General features: G+C 36.7%; 3 protein-coding genes across 8 annotated transcripts in view; 2 read left to right on the top strand and 1 right to left on the bottom strand.

Annotated features, from left to right (window-relative positions):
- Positions 1-418: 418 nt before the first annotated feature.
- Positions 419-6,307, top strand: elovl8b (ELOVL fatty acid elongase 8b). The gene is made up of 10 exons (XM_074635612.1): positions 419-811; positions 891-948; positions 1,675-1,862; positions 2,059-2,139; positions 2,321-2,377; positions 2,467-2,581; positions 3,262-3,389; positions 3,491-3,664; positions 5,630-5,679; positions 5,781-6,307. Exons 2-8 carry the CDS (start codon positions 891-893, stop codon positions 3,653-3,655), a joined length of 792 nt encoding a protein of 263 aa, XP_074491713.1. The 5' UTR covers positions 419-811; the 3' UTR covers positions 3,656-3,664; positions 5,630-5,679; positions 5,781-6,307.
- Positions 6,308-7,848: 1,541 nt separating this feature from the next.
- Positions 7,849-18,142, top strand: LOC141767892 (very long chain fatty acid elongase 4-like). The gene is made up of 8 exons (XM_074635611.1): positions 7,849-8,226; positions 8,316-8,376; positions 12,470-12,657; positions 12,825-12,905; positions 13,023-13,079; positions 13,159-13,273; positions 17,024-17,151; positions 17,249-18,142. Exons 2-8 carry the CDS (start codon positions 8,316-8,318, stop codon positions 17,411-17,413), a joined length of 795 nt encoding a protein of 264 aa, XP_074491712.1. The 5' UTR covers positions 7,849-8,226; the 3' UTR covers positions 17,414-18,142.
- glis1b (GLIS family zinc finger 1b) overlaps positions 17,704-18,615 on the bottom strand; it is an 86,060-nt gene continuing 85,148 nt past the window's right edge. For all 6 annotated transcript variants that reach the window (XM_074635607.1, XM_074635603.1, XM_074635606.1 and 3 more), the window contains one exon: positions 17,704-18,574. In XM_074635607.1, the coding sequence (XP_074491708.1) occupies positions 18,438-18,574 (137 nt within the window). In that variant the 3' untranslated portion in view covers positions 17,704-18,437. The remainder of the gene's footprint in view (positions 18,575-18,615) is intronic.

Here is an 18,615-nt window from a genome sequence, read left to right as displayed (position 1 = left end):
GACAATCTTGTGATTAATTGCAATTAATATTTTAATCGAGCCCTAATATTTTTATCATGGAGAAAGTGAACAAAAAAATCTGCTGTTTTTAGTTATGAAAATATATTTTCATTTTATGACATTTCATTTAGTAGAAGAATATATATATGTTTGTCCATCCATCTATCTTGATGGACAAGAGGGTGCTTTTATTTTATTAAAATACATAGACGGTATCTAATTAAATACATGGAATAATACAAAATATAAGCAACAAATGAAAAGTAAAATAATAATGAAAGTCAGTCACATTATGGCGGGAAACAGCTCCTCCCGCTGTGTTAAACATGTAACAACCAACTGATCCTGTCAAATAAATACAAGGCAAACAGGAAGTGATTCAAATATCAGTACTTTTCCTCCACTGTCTTTCAAAGTGACTCAGGTGGATGACAACTCCACCCTGTAGCTTCCTGTGTGCAGTGATTTTGTGTTGTAAATGTAAAGTTGAGTGTACTGACTGCTAGTCCACTAGGTGGCTCTGTGACATTGGGGTTGTTGCCAGTTGAGAGTGAGGAAGAAGATAAACAGTCTCAGGCTGAGTAATGCAGAGACATGCTGCAACTATGATGAACCTTTTCTTTCATCAGGAGCAGGAATACAACTCCCTGTCCAACAAAGTCTCCAGTCTGTCTTCATTCATTCATAGAGGAATATCTGGATTTGGCTGCAGCGGGTTCTGCAAGTTGAACTTTGCTAATACTTATTCACCAGATAACACTGGTTGGTTGGTGTCCAAAGGTTCTTCAGCGTGGTCACTGAAGTTGACACGGTGAGTGAATCAGTGAGTAGAGTTATATCTTTAAATGCAATTTCTTCTTTTTTGACATTAACTTTCTTTATGTTTCCAGATGGCTTCTGCGTGGGAAAGTGTCCTATCTGTGCACCAGAGGATAGTGGACAATGGAGGTATGATGGTGATTGTTTTTTCCTAGATATATACAGGTTCATTTTGCTTTAGTTTTGCAGCAAACTTGATCTTGCAGTTGTAGAAGCGATTCCCAGGCTAAACAACAAGCCTGTGTGTGTGTGTGTGTGTGTGGGAGCTGCAGATGTGCTCCCCAGCTTGTCTTCACAATAACTGCTTTGTGGTTTGTCACATGATTAGCCACCATGGCACTTTTTAAATGAAGTTATCTTGTTACAATGGTGGGCATATTATAATAATAATAATTATTATTATTATACTAATAGGAGTGGGAGGAACAGGGATCCTTTCATTGTCAGACAAAAACTGGCTTTTATTTTTCTCAAGTGCACATTTTTTAAATATTTAATGCCTTTTGAATCAGGATTTTGTTTACATTCATAAAACTGCACACGCAGCAGGTCATCTGAGCTGAACTGGAATAAGACAAACTGTAAAAACCTGGCATTTCCTGTGCAGACTAAAACCAAAAATCAGTGCAGAAAGTTTGGTCAAATCAAGGCAGCTCTATTATATTATGTTATGTTATATTATATTTGTTTTTTATCACCTGGTTCTACCATTTTACTACTTCATTATTATTGATATGTTCTGTGATGTTTTGTTTTACCTTATTTTATTTATCTGCTTTTATTGTCTTGTGAAGCAGTTTGTAACTGTATTTTGAAAAGTGCTATATAAATAAAGTATATAATATTATGTCCCAGACAAGAGGACGGACCCGTGGCTGCTAGTCTACTCCCCCGTCCCGGTGGCACTCATCTTCCTGGTGTACCTCTGTGTGATCTGGGCTGGCCCTCGACTGATGAAACACAAAGAACCCTTTGACCTCAAAGTCGTCCTCATTGTTTACAACTTTGCCATGGTCGGCCTGTCTGCCTACATGTTCTATGAGGTGTGTTGTTTGTTCTGATGATGGAAATATCCAGTTTTACAGGTTTGAGCTGCGGCTTTCTTAGATGAGCTAAGATAAAAACGTCATTGTCCATTCACAAAAAAAAATGTTTTGCTCCATGGAATTTCTGTTTTATGATACAAGTGGTTATGTTAGTGGTGTATTATTTAATGTACTTGTATGTGTATTTTACCAGTTCCTGGTCACATCCTGGCTCTCGAACTACAGCCTCCTCTGTCAGCCTGTAGATTACAGCACCAGCCCGCTGGCAGTAAGGGTAAGCAAGTGTCCTTGATGTGTTTTGTGCAGAAATTTGGTCTTTCACAAGCTATAAGTGTAACATCCAATCCTACCAGACAGCTGATTGATGTGCAATTTGGAAGCTAAAACATGCAGTTACCTTTTTATAAATTAATAATATGTAAAACTCACATTTCTCCATTGTCTCCTTCCTCCAGATGGCCGGAGTCTGCTGGTGGTTCTTCTTCTCCAAGGTCATAGAGCTCAGTGACACGGTGCGTATTTGTTCAAACGTTTACAGTTATCAGTGAAATGCAGAGTTGAAACTGTAACAGTGTCCTCTTCTCTTCTCTCTTATGAGCAGATCTTCTTCATCCTGAGGAAGAAGAACAGCCAGCTGACTTTCCTTCATGTTTATCATCACGGGACCATGATCTTCAACTGGTGGGCAGGAGTCAAGTATGTGGCCGGCGGACAGTGTAAGTCAACTATTTTAGTCATTTACTGTAAGTGTTATGATGATACTGATGTATGGATATATTTTAAACGTATATCTTGATAATATATCTCACTTCAAAGGTATTTTTTATGCATTTCATTATATACATTAGACCTACATACGACAAACATTTCCAGTTTGTATCTGTATATTTGGTTAATAAAAACACTTTTATGTAGCTATTGATACAAATAGAATTATACACAACTATAATATTGCATATAAGCTACAAAAAAATATGATATCCGTTGGCCTAACAGATTAAATTTGATAATGAGAAGGAATACCAAAGGCATTTACAGAGCTGTAATCAGCAGAGATGCAGCAGAGATGCAGCAGGTGTTTAGGGGTACGCATCTACAGACTCACCAGGATGTGGCCGTACGCAACAAGAAGTAAAAGTACTCCGTACTGGTGCCGACTCATTTCAGGCACTGGTTTAAAAAACAAAGTAATTTCTCTGCCATTCTCTAAGATCATTCATTCATATTCTCCATCACCTTAGTAGTCAAATGCTATTTGGTCCATTGCATAGATGTTGTTTCATGAAAGCAATGAACAAGAGCTTAATTACGCCATCTAATGAGACTGAAATGCTCTATAACTAAACTGTAATACTAATAAAAAGTGTTTTTACATTCCTCTGTTTATATCCTGCAGCGTTCTTCATTGGCCAGGTCAACACCTTTGTACACATTGTGATGTATTCCTACTACGGCCTGGCTGCCATCGGCCCTCACATGCAGAGGTACCTGTGGTGGAAGAGATACCTCACCTCTCTGCAGCTGGTGAGTGGCCTCTAGCTCTGTTATGAGAAGAATTGTGACTGTACACACAATATGTTTGCAAAGTAAGCTGATCTGACCTTTTCCCTAACTGCCTTTTACAGGTGCAGTTTCTGATGTTCCTCCTGCACACAGGCTACAACCTGTTCACAGAGTGCGACTTCCCCGACTCCATGAACGCGGTGGTGTTTGGCTACTGCGTCACCCTCATCATCCTCTTCAGTAACTTCTATTATCAGAGCTACCTCAACAAGAAGAAGCAGAAATAAGACGCAGCGGTGAGGCGTTGCACACAAACAGACTGAGGCTTTATGAGAGGAGCTGACAGAGTATTGTGTCAGCTTGAGGGATTCTGTCCTCACTAGTGTCCACTAGAGGGCACAGCATGCTCACAGTCTGAACGTTTCTCTCATGGTGCTCATCATCAAGTGACAGACATATTGTAATGTTAGGTGTGAACAGACGTACTTCAAGCTGTCTACTTGTGATTGGATCACTCAGGACGCATGTTAATTCCAGGTCTGATCAGGGCCATAGATACAGTTGAGTGAGAGGGACTAAACTCAGATATTCACTGGTGCTTACGTGTCTTCTGACTGCCTGCAGCTATCAACCTCTCTGCAACCTCTCATTCTGCAGACTAACATTTCCAAACTTTAGATCAGTCATGCAAGTGCAAGATACAACGTCGCTTTTATGTTGTTTTTAACTTTTTGCTGTTTTGTTTTTAAGTCTGTTATTTGAGTTTTAAAGTGGTGTTTGTGTGAAACTTTTAATCTGCCATCTTTCAAATGAGATTCAAAATCACATTGGGATTATCCTGGCTAAATAAAGGTTAAATTAAAAAAGACAAAAACGAAAGCACCCAGTTTAAAAGGCACTAAATTCACTCGTTCCAAGCACCAAGCAAAAGTAATGCCTCACAGTTCATTAAAAGCTTAGTGGGCTGTCAAGTTTAACACATTAATTTAGATTAATAAAAAAACAAAAACGTGTTAAAAAAACGTCAATTACCACATATAACTGGCTGAAAGGCTTTTGTTCAATGAAGAAATATGTTTTTTTAAATTAAAAAAATGTATGAAGATTTGGAAATAAAACAATTAATTTCTAATGCCACCTTTTGGTATTTATAGTCAATGCTTTACATGTGCCACAATAGTTTTTTGAGTTAAAATATCTTCATTTTGGGGCATGTCCAAGCAAATATTGATATACTGTATGTGATTGTTTGTGATTAAATCAGCATATAGACTATATATTTCTGCCACCCCTTAAAGTCCCCCATGACCTAGATCCAACCGTGTCAGCGCACCCACCGTCACACTCTTGCTCGACCACATACTCACTGCAGGTGAGCTATAGCTGCTACGCTATGCATCAAACTGTCAACACCCCTCAAATATTCTTTTACACACGGTGACATCACGCTCTACTTAACACTGCTGTCCACCATAATGCATATTTGCACCTCCACCTCCATAGGAACCAGTTGTTTGCACCTCCAACCACAATGGAAAAGACCCCAAATGCCCATATGTGTGTATGTGTGTGAAAGAATAGACACAACACATAGGCCTATACAGGAAAGATATAAATTTATACAGAAAAAAAAACAGTGGCACCAAAAATTGCTCCTCTTAAATTTCTCGGAAGGGGCTTTCTGGGTTGAGGTTTGTGGGTTGAGCAACAGATGCGTTGCTTAACAACTGCATATTTATATTGAGGAAGTGGATCAGCTGACTGACCACAGAGGCAAAAACTTTTACCAGCAGAAACACTGTTCATTTTGAAAAAGAAACGGCCAAAGGTGTAACTTCAACACTCAGTAACTTCAACACTGATTCTCTCAGTTATAGGGCTTTTATAGGGCTGAAGTTTATATATTAACACTGAAGAAACCTGCATGTGTAACTGAGGTTAGCAGTAGGCCAACCTGCAGCACCAGGACAGGGCAGAAAGTGGGTTTTTTTTGCAACAGGAACCTACTTTCCTAAGTGTACTTGTGTTGTGTTGAGACACTTGCTGTAGTTTCCATGTGTCACAATTTCAGGATTTAAGTTCAAGTTTCCCCTGATATCACTGCAACTTGGAGCTGCAGTTTAAACATTTTTTGTCTTTTGGTTACTGTGATTATTAAATTGAGTTTCAGAGAATGTGAAGAGCAGGTAGTGAGTGAGTGTCCACATGTGCTCATGTGTAGCCTGAATAAATGAGACGTTAACATGTTAAATCTCCTGCAGATTGTGAAGCTTTGTGACTCTGGACAGTCAAAAAAGAGCAAACCTCCAAGGTAAGTATACGTCTGTATATTTATAAATTGTATTTTATTCTATAATCGCATATTAATAACAGATTCCACCTTTATCATTTGTCTTTACTTGTGTCTCTTAGGATGGAAAAAAATCAGAAGCACACCGGCACAAAGAAGGACAAGAAACCACAGACCTCTAAAAAGCTCCAACTGAGTGCAGCTAACAGCAGCAGCAGACAGCTCTCCGTCAGCTGCTTCTTCAACACAGTTAAACAGGAATCTTGATGGTATTGTGTTTGTGAATGTCCTACATGGTGTCTTCTCATGCACATGTGCCTTACTGTCAAAGCATCAACCCTACAGTATATTGCAACATTAAGGGATTATTATGGTCCCATCACTGAGAAATAAATACAAAATGCCATCAAGTTATTATAACAAAATCAATTTTTAATATAATATGTATATTGCTGCTAAGATGTTCCTGTAGGAACTTTAGTGAATCATCAGTGTAGTTTGATTTGTAATGACCTCATTCTAGATAATGTTTTTAACACTATATAATGACCAGACTATATGTTTTACAAGCGGTATGTAAGATGATTGTTTCGTAAATTAAAATGTTTATTACCACAATAAAAATGTATAATGTTAGTGAACAAAAAAATGTAGAGAATATAACTTTTGATAGTAAAGCCCAGATACAGGACAAACACCAGGTTTCATGCCAGCCAATCAAGATGTGTTATCTATATATGTTTTATCATGGAGAAAGTGAACAAAAACATCTGCTATTTAAAAAAAATATATATATTTTTTAAAGTTATTTAAGAATATACTTTGCATGTAATAATGACTAACCGGTATTTCATTTTACAGAAGATGTTTTTGTAATAGCTTGGTAAGTCATAGGGCCAATGGTGGAAGAAGTATACAGAAAGTAGGAAAAATACAAAAGTATCTGCATTAAAATATACTTAAAGTACCAAAAAAGTATAAAAGAAAATACTCATTATGCAGTGTATGCATATATATATTTATATATATATATAAATTAATATTTTTTATATATATATAAATTAAGATTTTATGTATATATATAAATTAAGATTTTATATATATATAAAGATTTGATATATATAAATATATATAAATTAAGATTTTATATATATATAAATTAAGATTTTTCTTTTTGTATATATAGAAATTAATATTTTATTTATATATATATAGAGAAATTAATATTATATATATTATTATATATATATAAATTATATATATATATATAAAGGAATATTTAATTTATAATTAAATTTATATTCTGTATAATGAGTATTTTATTTTACTTTTTTGTAGTAGTATAGTAGTACATTTTAATGCTGATATACTTTTACTTAGTTTCTGAATACTATATAAAATGACATAATTATAACTGGATTATAATTATTGATGCATCGATTTGTACATCACTTTAATGGTAAGGTGGGGCTAATGTAAATGACTTTATTTACTGCTGGGTAGTTTAATCTTTAATAATAATAAATGATTTAGTAGTTTATATTTTGTATTAATAAAAAAAAACTAGCGTATTAAAGCCATCTATCTATCTTGATGGAAAAGTTATTTTAATTTTTTTTTAAATACATAAACGGTATAAATAAATAAATACTTGGAATAATACAAAATACAAGCAACAAATGGAAAAAATTAGACCCTTTTTAATCTATATAGAAAAAATGGATACAACTGATTGAAGTTTTAAACTGCTGACCCCATATTACATATGATTCACAATTTATACTAATCTTTTTTTAATAGACAATACATTTTATTATAATTTTTAATTTACTTCTAATTTATTTCCTTTCCTTTTTCCTTTTTTTTGTTTTGTATGTGTTTAATTAATGTTGCTATCGGATTTAATTCATGTATATGTATAAATGTAATTCATGAAATTAACTCTGCTTATTTAATGGTGCAGTAATATTGTTATTGGGGGGCATCTATCTATCTTGATGGACAAGTGTTATTTTATTTAAAAAAAAAATAAAAATCCATAAATGGTATAAATAAATAAATACGTGGAATAATAAAAAAATATAAGCAACAAATGAAAAAATAAAACACTAAAAGTCGGACACATTACGGTGGTACACCAGCGCCCTCTGCTGTGTTACACCATCAACTGTTCCTGTCAAACTACAAACCCTCCAAATCAAACCCAAAGCAGCGAAGACAAACAGGAAGTGATTCAAATCTTCTCAGTAGTTTCTCTCCTCTGTCTTTTCTTCTTTAAGGTGGGAGACACACACGACACAGACTCGACCCACACGGCGGCCCCGCGTTGTAGAGACCGGTCTGCGTAGTTTTCTGTCGTGTTTGCTGAGTTTAGTTAACTGTTAACTTTCCGGTGCGGCTGGTCGCTCCAGTCTGTCTTCATTCATTCAGGTCGAAAAGCTGGATTGTGATTGTGTGTCTGCAGCTCGTGTTGCTGCTCAGGTGAACTGCTAGTTTAGGCTACTCATTAGCCAGATTGAGTCCAGGTGGTCACCGAAGTTTTACCTCTCTGAAACACACAACAAAAAGGTCCGTCATCAGAGATGAACAGATGTTTTTAATAATGTTTTAATGCCACTAAATGAAGTGTTTTCTTTTAACTTCCGTTATGTTTCCAGATGGCTTCTTCGGCGTGGCAAAGTGTCCTCTCTGTGCACCAGAGGATAGTAGAAAATGGAGGTAAGAAGAAGATGATTTCTCTGTTTTTACAGTTCAGTGTTTAGACAATAAGTGTCTGTGTGTGTGAGTGTGAGTGTAGGGGAGAGATGCAGATGTTGATCCCACAGCTTGTCTTTACAATAGCTGCTTTGTGGCTTGTCACAAGATTAGCCACCATGACACTTTTACAATGAATCTGTTACAGTGGTGGGCATACAATAATACTAATGTTAGTTATTGTTATAATAATAATAGGATTAGGAGGATAGGGAGGGCCCTGTCTTTGTCAGACAAAACCTTTTTATCTATTTTATTTAATTTATAAATATTTAATGCTTTTTAAATGAGGTTTATACTCACACTACAAGACATCCTGTAAAAAGTTATATTATCTTGTTACAGTGGTGGACATACTGTAGGAGTGGGAAGAAAAGGGAACCAAACACAGGGAGGAACCTTTCATTGTCAGATGAAAACTAGCTTTTAGTTTTTCCTCAAATTTATAAATACTTTATTTTGACTTCATTCACAAAACTGCAAGTCATCTGAGATTAGCCACCCATGACAGTGTTACAGTGATCTTATTACAGTGGTGGGCATACAATAATATTAATTATATTATTATAGGATTGGGAGGAACAGGGACACAAACACAGGGAGGAACCTTTCATTGTTAGATGAAAACTTCCTTTTTATTTTATTTTATTTATAAATATTGAATGCTATTACTGTAAAAAATTATACTATCTTGTTACAGTGGTGGGCATACAATAATAATTATTATTATTATTATAATAATAGGATTGGGAGGAACAGGGACCCAAACACAGGGAGGACCCTGTCATTGTCAGACAAAAACTTCCTTTTTATTTAATTTAATTTATAAATATTTAATGCTATTACTGTAAAAAAAACATTATCTTGTTACAGTGGTGGGCATACAATAATCATTATTATTATTATTATTATTATTATAATAATAGGATTAGGAGGAACCCAAACATAGGGAGGACCCTTTCATTGTTAGACAAAAACTTCCTTTTTATTTTATTTAATTTATAAATATTTAATGCTAATTTGCAATCAGGATTTGGTTTATACTCACAAATAGGGAGGGACCATTCATTGCCAGACAAAAACTAGCTTTTAGTTTTACCTCAAATTTGTAAATACTTTATTTTGACTTCATTCACAAAAGTACAGGTCATCTGAGATTAGCCACCATGAAACTTTTACAATGATCCTGTTACAGTGGTGGGGATATTATTATTATTATTATTATAATAATAATAATAATAATAATAGGATTAGGAGGATAAGGGACCCAAACACAGGGAGGACCCTGTCATTGTTAGACGAAAACTTCCTTTTTTATTTTATTTTATTTATAAATATTTAATGCTAATTTGAATCAGGATTTGGTTTATACTCACAAAGCTGCCCACACTACAGGTTATTATATATGATCTTGTTATAGTGGTGGACATATAATACAACTTTTAGTTTTTCCTCAAATCGTTAAATGTTTTTTTTTTTTTACTTGTTTTACATTCACAAAACTGCAGGTCATCTGAGATTAGCCACCATGCCACTTTTTAAAATGATCTTGTTACAGTGGTGGGCATACAATAATACTAGTTATTATCAGGATTTGGTTTATACTCATAAAACTGCACACACTACAGGTCATCTGAGCTGAACAGGAACAAGACAAACTGTTATATTATCTTGTTACAGTGGTGGACAATAGGAGTGGGAAGAACAGGGACCCACACACAGGGAGGAACCTTTCATTGTCAGACACAAACTAGCTTTTAGTTTTTCCTCAAATTTATAAATACTTTATTTTGACTTGGTTTACATTCACAAAACTGCAGGTCATCTGAACTCAACAGGAACAAGACAAACTGCAATATTATCTTGTTACAGTGGTGGACATATAATAATAATTATTATTATAATAATAGGATTGGGAGGAACAGGGACCCAAACACAGGGAGGACCCTGTCATTGTTACACAAAAACGTCCTTTTTAACATATTATAATGCTTTTTGAATCAGGATTTGGTTTACACTCATAAAACTGCACACACTACAGGTCATCTGAGCTGAACAGGAACAAGACAAACTATAAAAAGTTATATTATCTTGTTACAGTGGTGGATAAACACCCATCAGCCATAACATTAGGTCAGCATGGGGCACCCGGACCGGTCTGCGGCTACGCAGCCCCATACGCAACAAACTGCGATGCACTGTGTGTTCTGACACCTTTCTATCGGAAACCAGCAGTAACTTTTTCAGCAATTTGAGCTCCAGTAGCTCTTCTATTGGATCGCACAACACAGGCCAGCCTTCGCTCCCCACGTGCATCAATGGGCCTCGGGTCTGACCCTGTCGACGGTTTAACCGGTTTTCCTTCCTCGGACCACTTTTGGTAGGTCCTGACCACTTCAGACTGGGAACATCCCACATGCAGTTCTAGAGATGCTCTGATCCAGTCGTCTAGCCATCACTATTTGGCCCTCAAAGTCAAAGTCGCTCACATCCTTACGCTTTCCCATTTTTTGGCTTCCGACACAGAGTTCAAAGTTCAAAATGTTTACTTGCTGTCTAATATACTATATACTTGCGGTCTTAATGTTATGGCTGGTCGGTGTATAGGAGTGGGAAGAGCAGGAACCCAAACACAGGGAGGAACCTTTCATTGTCAGACCAAAAATAGCTTTTAGTGTTTCCTCAACTCTATAAATGTTTTATTTTGACTTCACAAAACTATAGGTTATCTGAGCTTAGCCACCACGACACTTTTAAAATGATATTATCTTGTTACAGCGGTGGGCATATAGGACACTACAGGTCATCTGAGCTGAACAGGAACAAGACAAACTGTAATATTATGTTATTACAGTGGTGGACAATAGGAATGGGAAGAACTCAGGGAGGAATCTTTCATTGTCAGACACAAACTAGCTTTTAGTTTTTCCTCAAATGTATCAATGCTTTATTTTGACTTGGTTTACATTCACAAAACTGCAGGTCATCTGAACTCAACAGTAGCAGCATCTTGTTCTTAATGCAGACAGAACATTATTTATGTTCTTTACCACTTCAAGAACAACAAGATCAGCACTGTCTGAGAACATTGTAACGAGAAATAGTCAACTAATTGAGTTGGTATGTACTTTGAAATATCTGGGATTCTTAATTGATGACCGCTTGTCGACTCAGTCATCGGTATGTGTTTGACTACAAAAGCATTCTGGGTGTAATTCCTTCTTACTTGTCCTCCTCTCTTTTAAAAAAGGAAACATGGAAGTCATTATCTTTGTTCTATGGACATTTTGCAATTTGCTGTTCCCAAAGTACGAACTGAATTGGGAAAGAAAGCTTTTAGGTTTTTGGCAGCTAATGCTTTACAATCTGCTCTTAAACTTCAAAACGTAGTTTACCTTGAATGAGTTTAAAGATCTGGTGTAATCGCTGCAGTCCAAGGTCGTCTAAGTGTTTTTTTATGAGCAAGTTGCAATGTTGTTAATTTATGTGTTACTATCTTGGCCAGGTCTCCCTTGTAAAAGAGATATTTGATCTCAATGGGACTAATCTGGTTAGATTAAGGCTAATAATAATAATAATAAAAATAACAGGGACAAGACAAACTGTGATATTATCTTGTTACAGTGGTGGACATATAGGAGTGGGAAGAGCAGGGAGGAACCTTTCATTGTCAGACACAAAAACTGGCTCTTATTTTTCCTTCACATTTATAAATGCTTTTAGTTTGACTTGGTTTACATTCACAAGACTGCAGGTCATCTCACCTGAACAGGAACAAGACAAACTGTAAAAACATTTCATGTGCAGACTAAATCAAAAATCAGTGCAGCTCATAAAATGTGTAATCCTAGCCCGAGATGTATCCTGTAATATATTTATTAATTTGACATGCAATAGATGTTGTGTGTAACAACATAATGAAAATACAACATAGACATATCCATATGACACAAATAGAAGTGATACTTATAATGTGAAACACATGAGGAGAATTGTATGAATTAATTATGAACTATTTGTAGATAGTCTCCTGACACAGAGCTCTATTATGTTCCAGACAAGAGGACGGACGCGTGGCTGTTCGTCTACTCCCCCGTCCCGGTGGCACTCATCTTCCTGGGGTACCTCTTGGTGGTCTGGGCCGGCCCTCGACTGATGAAACACAAAGAACCCTTTGACCTCAAAGGCGTCCTCATTGTTTACAACTTTGCCATGGTCGGCCTGTCTGCCTACATGTTCTATGAGGTGTGTTGTTTGTTCTGTTTTAATAAGGGAAGCAGGTCAACAGTGAACACAGAGTTCAGTTTTACAGCTTTTAGCTGATGCTTCCTCTTAGGAATTTCTGTTTTAACGATACAAGTGGTTATGTTAGTGGTGTATTATTTAACGTAATTGTATGTGTGTTTTACCAGTTCCTGGTCACATCCTGGCTCTCGAACTACAGCCTCCTCTGTCAGCCTGTAGATTACAGCACCAGCCCGCTGGCAGTGAGGGTAAGCAAGTGTCTTTGTGACAAATTGTGTCTTTCACAAGCTATAAGTGGAACATAATTTACAGATGGAATGAATAATATGTAAAACTCACATTTCTCCATTGTGTCCTTCCTTCAGATGGCCGGAGCCTGCTGGTGGTTCTTCTTCTCCAAGGTCATAGAGCTCAGTGACACGGTGCGTATTTGTTAAAATGTTTGCAGTCATCAGTGAAATTCAGAGTTGAAACTAACAGCGTCCTCTCTCTTATGAGCAGCTCTTCTTCATCCTGAGGAAGAAGAACAACCAGCTGACGGTCCTTCACATTTTTCACCACGGCCCCCTGATGTTCAACTGGTGGGCGGGAATTAAATTTGTGGCCGGCGGACAATGTAAGTCAATAATTTTAGTCTTTTACTGTAAGTGCTAGAATGATATTTAAAGATCATGACATTGTGGATGGAGATTTTCACTTAAGGGGACTGTTAGTAACTTTCTAAGCGTATAAATGTAGCGGGTCGGCACACATGCGCGCTCGCGTGTGGCCGCTGTCTCGTCTCCTCTGCCTGCTCGCCTTCACTCAGACAGCGCGCGCGTTCTCGCGTACTCGCTCCACCTCTAGACGTGAACGCGCTCACTCCACACTGCAGACGAGTTAGTTTAGCTCTGAGAATATCTAGTGAATGTACAGAGGACGTTTGTGCAGAAATAAATGCTGCAGCTCCTCCAGACCAACAGAGGTTTCCCGTGTCTTGTGAAGTGACGGAGCTCCTCCACCTGTTACGTTATCGTCTCGTTACCGACCGGGTGCCGGTGTCTCCCTGCGGCTGCCGGCTGCGGTCGGGAGGCGATAACGTAACTCGTTGAGGAGCCCCGCTGCCTGCGCTGAGGCAGGAAAAGCCAACACTAGGATCAGCAGTGATTCATGGAGAGACCTTTGTTTGGTCAGCTAACATTACTGCCAAGCAGCTGAAATATAGAGTGATATTGTGCTTTTAGCTGACGTGTGTCGCCTCACTGTTTTGAGCGATGCTAGTTCATGTCTATTTAGAGCGAGCAAGCGCGAGCTCGACGCTGACTTTCGTTGATTTCAAGGCCACAGGTGTCGCTGTTAACAAACATTTCTGAAAGTTACAAATAGTCCCTTTAAGGGGACTGTTTGTAAGAATAAAAAATGCTTGTCCATTCACTAGATATTCTCAGAGCTAAACTAACACTCCTGCAGTGTGTAGTGAGCGCGCAAAAACGCGAGAGTGGAGCGAAATAGCGAGAACGAGTGCGGTGTGTGTGTGTGTGAGTGAAGGCAAGCAGGCAGGCAAGCAGGCAGGCAGAGAGGCAGCGTAGCAGAGACTCCGTCCCTGGAGACCAAAACTATGGTCTCCCCTGCGTCCTCCGACCGCGGCCAACACTGTTTTGCAAGACGGGCTTCACTAGATAGAACTTTGTGGTTTTGGTGCGTCCGTGTAGTTTGTGTTGGAATCTTGTCTGAACAGCGTAGCCACACGCGAGCGCGCATGGGACAACGACCCGGGTGATTTATACGTGTAAGAAGTTACAAACAGTCCCTTTTAAAGTAGGTCGGGTGATATTCTACATGTTTCTTATTGTCAACAAATCATATGAAAAGACCAAAACCAACAATACATTGATCCATTAACAAGTATTGTCTGTAAAGCCTGTTATATCTTATTCCACTGTTGTCCAAAAAATACATAAATGAGCCACACTGTTGCACTGGGAGATATGTTCCTACATAGACACTGTAGTTTATTTTCAATGTGTATTAATCCACAGCTGAAAATAGTCGCTGACAAATACACTATTTACTTCTGTTTGAGTAACATTTGCTAAAAACTACAGTGCCCAGCTTACTTGGGAACGAATGGTCTTTGGATTAAGTGCCACAGACAGGTTAGGAAAGTTGGAAATTATTGAGAGACGGACTAACATGTTGTTGGTTTTGGTCTTTACATGGGATTTGATTGCAAAAAAAACCTAAAGAATAACACTAACTGAAGAATTACGCCTTTAATTATAGGATTTGTTCACTCCATATGAAAACGCCCTTCAGCAAGACACTAAACTTGAGTTTAGGATTATTGTAGGAGGCTGCAGATAATGTGTTTTATTTTCATTCTCTTTATCAGGCATTCAGTGATGTTTAACTTGAATAATAATCCAAAAGCAGACATGCTAATTTAAATAAGAAAACAAACAAAAGAGACTGCTGCAACAAATCGGCCGACTCAAAACTCATTCTATTCTTTAAACTCATTCATTCCTATTCTCTATCATCTTTGTGTTCAAATGCTATCTGGTCCATTGGATACATGTTGTTTCATGAATGCAAGTAACAAGAGCTTAATTATGCTCTCTAATGTCCCTGAAATGCTTCCACAGCTAAACTTGAACACTTACAAAAAATTCTTGGCAGCCTGAGTGTCTTTTTTACATCATTTACTGCGTCTCTGCAGCCTCACAAGTTGAAACTTGCAGCAGTTCATTCTTAATTCACTCACTGCCAGGACTTGCATTTAATATGAAGATCATGTCTGTGATGTACTAAGCACATTTATGTCTTTATAAATGTGCATGACAACTTAAAACAAAGTTTATGAAGGAATATAAGTGGTGGATATGATATATTATAAGTTGAACATTCATAATGCTTTATACCTGCAGCCAAAGTGACAACGGTGTACTATTGACATTTTTTTTTATGGCATTTTTTGACATACTATACTATGCTGAAATATCCCATGAATAAATCATACTATAATATGACTTTTTATGAAATACCATGACTTTCTCATGATATTTTTTGACATATTTTTTCGACATAATATACTATGACTTTTTTTCGACATACTATACTGTGACCTTTTTTTTCAACATACTATAATATGACTTTTTTCGACATACTATACTGACTTTTCAACATACTACACTATGACCTTTTCTCCAACATACTATACTATGACTTTTTTTTTTTTTTTTACTTTTTTCGACATACTATACTATGACTTTTTTTTTCAACATACTATACTATGACTTTTTTTCGACATACTATAAGATGACTTTTTTTCGACATGCTAAAAGATGACTTTTTTTTGACATACTATAAGATGACTTTTTTTCAATATACTATACTATGATTTTTGCGACATACTGTGCTGACTTTTCAACATACTTTTCGACATTTTTTTTTTTACTTTTTTCGACATATTATACTATGACATGTTTTTGATATACTATGACTTATTTTTCAACATACTATAAGACTTTTTTTTTGACATACTATACTATGACTTTATTTTTGACATACTATGACTTTTGAGACATACTGTACTGACTTTTCTTCATTTTTTTTGGCATACTATACTATGACTTTTTTCATTTCTTTTTTTGACATGGTATACTATGACTTTTCATTTCTTTTTTTGACATGGTATACTATGACTTTTGAGACATACTATATTATGACATTTTTTTTACACACTGACCTTTTTTTCGACATATTATACTGACTTCTTTCGACATACTATACTATGACTTTTTTTCCAACATACTATACTACTTTTTTCGACATACTACACAATGACTTTTTTACAAAATACTATACTATGACTTTTTTTTTTTTTTTTTACTTTTTTCGACATATTATACTATGAAATATTTTTTACTTTTTTTCGACGTACTATACTGACATTTTTTTACACACTATACTATGACCTTTTTTCAACATACTATACTATGATTTTTTTTTATTTCTTTTTTTTAACATGGTATACTATGACCTTTTTTTCGACATATTATTCTATGACTTTTTTTCCAACATACTATACTACGACTTTTTTCGACATACTATACTATGACTTTTTTACTCTTTTCGACATACTATACTATGACTTTTTTTTTTCTTACTTTTTTCGACACTTTACTAAATCTTTTCGACCTACTATAATACTATGACTTCTTTTAGTCTTTTATCAACATACTATACCATGACTTTTTTGGAAAAACTTTCTTCGACATACTATACTATTACTTTTTTTTTTTTAATGTGCTCACGATGCATTATAGACATGACCTGTAACTTTGCCACTCTTGAGTGTTTTAACATCCATTCGTTTATCCTGCAGCTTTCTTCATCTGCCTGCTCAACACCTTTGTACACTTCGTGATGTATTCCTACTACGGCCTGGCTGCGATCGGTCCTCACATGCAGAAGTACCTGTGGTGGAAGAGATACCTCACATCTCTGCAGCTGGTGAGTGGCCTCCTGCTCTGTATGAGAAGAATTGTGACTGTACATACAATGTTTATGAAGTGATCTGATCTGAACCTTTCCCCAAATGCCTCTCCAGGTGCAGCTTCTGATGTTCCTCGTGCACTCGGGCTACAACCTGTTCACAGAGTGCGACTTCCCCGACTCCATGAACATGTTGGTGTTTACTTACTGCGTCACCCTCATGATCCTCTTCAGTAACTTCTATTATCAGAGCTACCTCAACAAGAAGAAGCAGAAATAAGATGCACACAAACACACTGAGCTTGAGTGATTTTTTCCCCCTGTCTGTAGTACTCACTAGTGTCCAGTAGAGGGCACAACACGGCCACTGTCTGAACATTTCTCATGGTGCTCAAGTGTGAGACTTGAACATTGAATATTTTACAGACATGTACGACCAATGTGAACCATTTGCGTTCTCTCTGCGTTTTTTTGTATTTTAGTGTCACATACATGTCAAAAAAAGACGTGATCATTCAATTATTATTTATTTCTTAAATTGAGAAATGACAAACATTCAAATGATTGCTGTAAACAAACTGTACATTTTATACATATAATAATAAAGTAGGTTTTTCTGCAGAGAAATCCAAAAAGCCCCCCCTCCCCTTCCCAAAGAAAACACTTAAACAAAATACAGAAATGCAAACACGTTTTCCACTGCTAAAACACGGCAAAATTATATATTCTTTTCTACACTTCAGTCTAAAATAGATTGAAAGTTGTAGATTAGAGGGAGAAAAAAACATGGAGAGGAGGGAGACAACATTTCATTTCTATTCAGGAGTTTGTAGTGTTTAAGGTTTTCTATTAATGCTGAAAAACCTGCATGTGTACATGATGAGTTCTTGACCAAAAAATGTGTTTGAGTCTAACAAATGTGGATCCCTTCAATGATGTAATGTCTTTGATTTGTGTCTTCGTGTCATTCCTTCATTTAAAGTGAGTAAAAAATTGAAAGAGCAAGAAACAGGTCTTTGTCTATTTCCTTATGATGAATGTACGACAAGGGAATTACTTTTTGGTTAAACTAGTTGCAACGGGAAGAGATATGCAACAAGTGCATCTTGACCATTCATAGAGTGTCAGGTAAGTCACACATGTCTGTTTCATCTTGCTGGTTTCACATCCATCTGGCAGCTAAGTAGGTCAGAATAAGATATAAATTGTAAATAAAGTAAACGGGGAGAAGAGGGGATCCGAGTGTGAGAACATGAAGGACTGTAGAGTAGGTGTGGTGAAGCGTGCCCTGCTCCAGTGTTGCTCTATGTCTCCGTGTAGACGGAGGACATGTGGCTCAGGCTGCGGTCAAAGTTGCCCACCTGGAAGAAAATGCTCTCCTCTGGGCTGGAGGAGAACTGGCACCCTACTCCGCCTTGAAGCTCCTGGGTCAGGTTGAAGCCTGGAACAGACATGATAAAGAGCAGTTAGTTTAAAAATGTT

This window comes from Sebastes fasciatus, chromosome 5, assembly GCF_043250625.1.
Source record: "Sebastes fasciatus isolate fSebFas1 chromosome 5, fSebFas1.pri, whole genome shotgun sequence".
Taxonomy (NCBI): domain Eukaryota; kingdom Metazoa; phylum Chordata; class Actinopteri; order Perciformes; family Sebastidae; genus Sebastes; species Sebastes fasciatus.
The sequence above is the reverse complement of the archived record's forward strand: the minus strand, read 5'-3'. Positions and strand labels throughout refer to the sequence as shown.